This window comes from Arachis ipaensis, chromosome B03, assembly GCF_000816755.2.
Source record: "Arachis ipaensis cultivar K30076 chromosome B03, Araip1.1, whole genome shotgun sequence".
NCBI classification, from domain to species: domain Eukaryota; kingdom Viridiplantae; phylum Streptophyta; class Magnoliopsida; order Fabales; family Fabaceae; genus Arachis; species Arachis ipaensis.
The window spans coordinates 2,843,307-2,849,986 of NC_029787.2; the positions used below are offsets into that span (position 1 = coordinate 2,843,307).

A 6,680-nucleotide genomic window follows, 5' to 3' on the forward strand; every position below is an offset into this window, starting at 1 on the left:
TCATCTCATCAAGAGAAAAATCAGGTTTTTTTTTTTTGTACATGAAATCACGTTGTTGAATGCAGTGGGTTCTTTCAATTTTTTTTGTAGTAAACTGTGTAATGGGCCGTAAGTTTTTGTCCAAAAAATGTATTGAATAATTTTTTGTAAATCGAAAACTTGGAAGCCCAAGCCTGGTCTGGCCCGTTTACGACTCCTGCTCATAATTGTTTTGTGACGCATACGTGGCATACGCGTGAAAAAGGAGAAAAGAAGGAAGGAGCTTGTTGAGAAGATGACAAACCAGATGGTGGTGTTTGATTCCGAAAAGAATCAAACGGAAAGAATCAATTTTTGGACTAATTATCTTCCAGGGGTTGAAAGATCCACTCTCTTCTTTCCGATCCCAAACTGAAGAAGAAGGCAGAAAAACCCTAATTTAGTTGGTTTTGGGATCATTGAGAAATGGAGAAGGTAATGAACATTCTGAAGCCGAAGCCGAACCCTCAACAGTTGTTGAGAGATTGGCAGCGTCGCCTTCGCCAGGAGTGCCGCAACATTGAGCGCCAAATTCGAGGTAATTCCCTTTCTAAACCCTAAATTTCTTCTTCTCATCCTCTTCCTATTTTTGTTGTGGCTGATTTTTATGTGTTTTTTCGATGAATCAGATATACAGAGAGAAGAGAAGAATGTACAAAAGGCGATTAAAGAAGCTGCAAAGAGGAACGATATGGGCTCTGCAAAGGTCAAAATTTTCGCCCCCTATCCTTTTCTTATTAATTTTGAATCTAAATAGTTCAAAGAGTGAAGTCACTGTTTTGGGATTCTCATAGCTGCAATTTGCAGGCCCTTGCCAAGGAACTTGTGAGATCTAAGAAAACAGTAAACAGACTTTATGAAAATAAGGCACAATTGAATTCAATATCAATGCACCTTGGAGAGAGTGTGGGTAAGTTTAACCATGTTTTGTTTGGCTTATATAGAGTAAACCTTGGTTCAAGTTAGTAGAGTTTATGCTAAGAATGGAAAAAAAGCATTGGAGGTAACTAGGTCAGTTAGGCTGGTCAGGATCATGATGGAATCAAATTCCTAATTGATGAAAAATGCACCATCATTGTAATGAATGTGTTGTGTAAATTGTTCTGTCCAAATCATAAGCTGAGAAACGTTTATTATTGACCGAGTCTGTGAGTCAAATGCGCTCATAGCAGTGGTGTGACAACCATATATGTTCTTGCAACAATTGTTGTTTGGTAATTAAGTTTAGCAGTTAGTTTTCATATCAGAATTGTGTCATTAAAATCTCTCTATTATGGAATTCATGGTATTGTTTGCTTTTGCAGCAATTGCTCGTACTGTGGGACATCTATCCAAGAGTGCTGAGGTTATGAAGCTTGTCAATAACCTCATGAAGGCTCCTGAAATGGCTGTGACAATGCAGGAGTTTAGCAAAGAAATGACAAAGGTATGCGAGTTGCAAGACCACTTTCTGGTTAGAGAACATATTTGCATTGTTCTTAATAAGGTTTGATGCATCTTGTAGGCAGGAGTAATCGAGGAGATAGTAAACGATGCTGTTGACTCAGCTCTAGATTCTGAGGACATAGAAGATGAGATCGAAGAAGAAGTCGACAAGGTACTGACAGCAATAGCTGGAGAGACAGCTGCAGAGCTTCCGGAAGCCGTTAGGAAACAAAAGTTGAAACAACCTGAACAAAGGGTTGGAACCAGTGAAGGGGTATGTACAAGTTCATTCTCTTTGTAAAATCGCTCTTTCTTTGACACAGTTTACACTAATTGTGAAACATTTTATAAATGCAGGAAGAGGCTATAGCTGAGGGTGTTGATGATGAGGAAGAAATGGAAGAAATAAGGGCAAGACTTGCCAAAGTTAGGTCCTAACTCATAAACAAGGCTTCAGTAGTCTGATAATATAATTGCAAGACAAGATATTAAGAAAAGTCTACATCCTATTTGTGATAATTTGACATTTTGACTGGAAAAGAGAATAATTTGACTGTAAACTAATTTGTGATAGTTTGTATGTAATACAGGAAAGTTTTATCAAAGGGTAGTAGATTTTTTGGAGTTTACATGATCAAGGGAGAAAGACCTTTCTCCATGATATAGGAGAATATTGTATATTTAATATTCAATGTTGGCTCTAAAATGAGATCCCTTTTTCTTTCCTTATATCTTACTAAACCAGGATGCATGAGATCCCTTAATAATATAAACAAATTAGTGAGTATTAGAAATTCATAAACTTATGGAGGACCTGGATCTGCCGTATGAGTCACTACTTCAGCACTAACAAGATTCAGTCAAGTTGGTCAAATTACTTGTGTTTAATTTTTGTCTATGTGCTTGATACTATACAATACACATCCCTTCAAAGTTGCTACCTCACATGCATTGCCTTACATCTTGAGCTGCCAAAATTGAAGTGTCAAGTTACATCTTGAAAAAGTTGTAGGTGTTCATTTGTGTTTCTGATTTACCCACATTATATATATATATAATGTTTGTGTACTTATTGTTAGTTTGTAATATGTTTTTACCTTTTTGTTTTTGGGATAGCATGTGGCTTATAACTTGGGGGAGTGAATTGTTGGCTTCTTTCATTCAAGAAGTGATACATTACATTACACAGTTACACGTCTAATACTTTGACAATCATAGGCACATTACTACACCTTCATTTGTGGAGTTTGGATAGCACCTCACGCATACATTAATGCTGCTATCATGCCACTTAATTAATTAATTAATTAACACTAATACTATCGCATTGGGAAATGTGGAATAGCAGGGAGATGAAGGTCATTCCAACTGGTTGATAGTGTCAACACCTAAAGCAAGTATAATAAGCACTATAAAGGGTCAATACTCAATACAGATTACAACTAATCCTGGCTTAAGGTTCTGCCATATTAGTTGGTCCACCTATTTTTATTATTATTTTGTTTTAAATTTCATTTGGCCTTATTCTTTTGACTTTTATAAGTGAATGCTCTGTTGTCATTTCATGCCATGTAGTAGCAACCATTTCTGGATAGTGCTTATATTCTAGAATCTGATTAAACGACGATAACAAAGTTATTATCTAATAGGAAGAATATCAGGATTTTCAAAAATATCGGTATTTCAGTGATTAGCTATTGATCTGAATTATATATATATTTTTTATAATTAGATTAATGGCTAAATCCAATAAGAAAAACACTAGTACATTAATAAGTACAAATGATTATTAATTCATTCTTTTTATAAATTAAATAATAATAAATATGGGGTTAATAAAAATGATAACTATTTTATATTCTAATCGCGGAAGTACATACCATTTAAGATATCACTTATAATTATTCTCCTCCTTTGACAGATAATGACATAAAATGATGAATTATGAATAGGTTAAATCTACGGTCTATCATTCTTAGTCTAAAATGGAGGATGTTGATCTTCTTCTACGCCACTCATTAATATATTGCATAGCTAGAATAATGATATAAGAATGTTATAAATTAAAGTACTAGAAATAAGTTTAAACCTCATATTAGGTGTATGTTCATTCAAATTTGGTCACGGTTGCTTAGGCCTATGTTTTTGAAAGGCAGATACTATATATTTTTATTCCTTACACAGTTACACGCAACATCAATTATCAAATTCGGTAGCTATAGCTATATATATGAATTATGATGCTTCATATGAAAAATTCAAAAAAATGCATAGACAGAAAGAGCGTTTTTGGAATAAATCCATGATTAACAAATTTTGTTTACTTAGAAAAATATCCCAAAAAAAAAAAAAGGGAATGAAAATTGCAAACAGGAATTATAAAAGAACGGAATGTGGTCTACTCACATTTCAACATATTTCATAATTTCAGTAACTATGAATTTGACAAGGCACAAAATTATTGGTTATAATGGTTCAACAAAAACCTCATCAGAATTCAGAAACAGAGGAACCATGTAACTGAAATCTGGTACAACTTACACAACTGTAAAACAAAGCAGTATCTAAATTATTTGTTTTGATTTGAATGAATCTTTCATTATTTTCCAATTATTCTTGGAAGAACGTGGTGCCGTCCAACAAAAAAAAAAGTATATTACTATAATATCTAAGGTTAATTTTTTAAAAAAGTTAAATTTTACATATCTGATTTTGATTAAATTTATTTATACTATATTTATTTATCTTTGTTAAAATTATGCTTAGCTTATAATTTAAAATGATTATTAGAAAATTAATTGTTTTGTTTAACCTATATTTGAATTCATGCTAACTAAATGGGCAACTGTCAAGCTTTATGAAATGCACTAAGTTATTGTATGTGCAAAGCACGTGCAAGTCAAGTGATATATCATATATGCTCATTGATAATGCACATACAGTTATGAACTGTAATATATTTATAAATTTATTATAGTGTAACAAATACAAAATTTGACAAATTAAATATATGAACAACAAACTAAGTTAGATTGGTTGAGTGATTAACCCACTTATCTGTTTAACTAAATTTGGGATTTAAATTTTTTTTTGTGCATACAATAATTCATTGACCAATAACAAACTCCTTAAATAAAGCTTGAATTTGCGACTGATTAATCTTTTGATATGTCGAATTAAAATATTGTTTTGTTTCTTTCTTTGTAGCAGTATTATTATTGTCCGCTTTTGTTTAGGTTATATCCACGGACGGATGATTTAATACTTAATATATAAAAAATTTGGCATTGATGTGAACTAATAAGTAATAATAGATAGGTAATATACATCATGCATTACTCCATAGTCAATAGAAGTTAATTAATTAATTTAAAAAATATTTAAAAAACAATAAAAATTAATCAAAAATAAATATAAAATATCTTATTTTATTTTTTAATTATTATTTATCTTATTTTATATTTAATTATCATTATCATAATAATAATTAAATAATATTAAATATAATAAATATATAATATCACATGAATAAAATTATGAATATTAAATGTAGCAAGAAACATGGCATCACCATCACCAACCCTCACCAAAATAATCTCTCACCCATTTTTCTTCTTTCTCTTCTTCTTTTCATGTTCTACTATTCTATCCTATGCAATAAGAACTTCTTCATCACCATCATCATCCATCAATAGTAATGATCTTCATCATCTCTCTCGAGCAGAGAGGCTCATAAGAAGCCTTAATCTGTTTCCAACAAAGCCAGTTAACATCATAGGAGGAGGAGGAAGTGGTGACGACGATGTGTTCGTGCCTGGAAAGATTGTTGAGAAGAACTTCTCATTTCTTTCTCTTTCTAATTCTGATCATCCTTCTATTCATGATCTTGGTCACCATGCTGGATATTATTCTCTTGTTCACACCAAAGCTGCAAGGTATATTCAATTTATTTTAATTTCGATGCACTCTTAATGTAAAACAATTTTAGACGTATGTACGTAATATATATATCAGTAAAAATAATTATTTTTTATATTAATTGTATAAATAGTCATCTATGATTGAACGATGTTATAAAATATTTTAGATTATCAGTGTATTAAAATTAAACTCATAATAAATATAGAAAAAACCTTTAGGTATAATTACTAGCTGCTGCCATCTCCAAGTACTCTAGTTTACTGTTTAGTAGCGGTTATAACCGCCACAAAAAATTTTGCGGCAAAATACAATTTAGTAGCGGTTATTCCAGCGGTTACTATTAACCGCTACTAATCGTTTAGCCGCACGCTATCTTCTAGCGAATTTACAACCGCTGCTATCTCTTCTGTAGTGGTTAAAAACCGCTGCTAACCACCTAAATAATCGCTACTATCTGCCAGTTCTCTTGTAACGAGAATAATTGTGATCATCATTTTACTTTTGATATATATTAGGTTTTAGAAGTGTGTTCACATAAAGAGGATATATATTTTGGTTAAATTAAAAAGGCTCATCTAACATAGTTGACTACTATTTCATATCAATTACTATTTATATATAAGGGTCATGTATGTGATGAATTAAAGTAATAATATGTCACAACTAAGAAAATTGTTTACGCTATGATGATTAAGGTCAAACAATAATTGTTACTATACATCACCCTTTTTATTCTTTTTGCACAATTATAGACATATAGATGTTATATTAGCTGTTCCTGGAATCATCATCATCATGTGGGTTTTATATATTTTCTAATGAATTATATAATTTTGGAAGCCACTACTACCTAAAGTGACAAATTAAAACATTGTCCTACACGTAAAGTGTTTGTGGATGCGTCATGTACAAGGTTATCTAGGGTCACCATTAATTAATATTTTTAATAAAATTAAAAAAATGATTGTATTTGTATGATTTTTTTTGTAGGATGTTCTATTTTTTCTTTGAATCTCGGAACAATAAGGATGACCCAGTTGTGATATGGTTGACTGGAGGACCAGGGTGTAGCAGTGAACTTGCATTGTTCTATGAAAATGGTCCGTTCACAATTACTCGTAACTACCTCTCACTTCTATGGAATGATTATGGTTGGGACAAGGTACTAATAATAACCTAATATTATGCTTCATTTTCATAAATGTAAAAGTCATAGAAAACTTTAGTTAAATCAAAGCCGTTACACCAACTATGTTTACTTATTGTTGGAATAATTTCATTTCGTTAATTAATTAAAGTTAAATATATAATATTAT

The 6,680-nt window shown here is 31.5% G+C and overlaps 2 protein-coding genes across 2 annotated transcripts in view; both read left to right on the forward strand.

Moving 5' to 3' along the window:
• Positions 248–2,172, forward strand: LOC107629267 (vacuolar protein sorting-associated protein 24 homolog 1). The gene is made up of 6 exons (XM_016332013.2): positions 248–556; positions 648–724; positions 826–928; positions 1,323–1,444; positions 1,523–1,717; positions 1,801–2,172. The coding sequence occupies exons 1-6, from the start codon at positions 445–447 to the stop codon at positions 1,879–1,881; spliced, it is 690 nt and encodes a 229-aa protein (XP_016187499.1). The 5' UTR covers positions 248–444; the 3' UTR covers positions 1,882–2,172.
• The window catches only part of LOC107629263 (serine carboxypeptidase-like), a gene marked incomplete in the record, with an annotated part of 6,594 nt that continues 4,908 nt past the window's right edge, over positions 4,995–6,680 (forward strand). The window contains 2 exon segments of the mRNA XM_016332010.2: positions 4,995–5,378; positions 6,355–6,526. Coding sequence (XP_016187496.1) covers positions 5,005–5,378; positions 6,355–6,526 — 546 coding nt within the window.

Excerpts from the sequence above, each read along its gene's own strand:
- LOC107629267 (XM_016332013.2), top strand. The coding sequence starts at position 445 with ATGGAGAAGGTAATGAACATTCTGAAGCCGAAGCCGAACCCTCAACAG. Across the intron at positions 929-1,322 it reads GCACCTTGGAGAGAGTGTGG|CAATTGCTCGTACTGTGGGA; the intron begins GTAAGTTTAACC and ends TTGCTTTTGCAG. Across the intron at positions 1,718-1,800 it reads GGGTTGGAACCAGTGAAGGG|GAAGAGGCTATAGCTGAGGG; the intron begins GTATGTACAAGT and ends TTATAAATGCAG.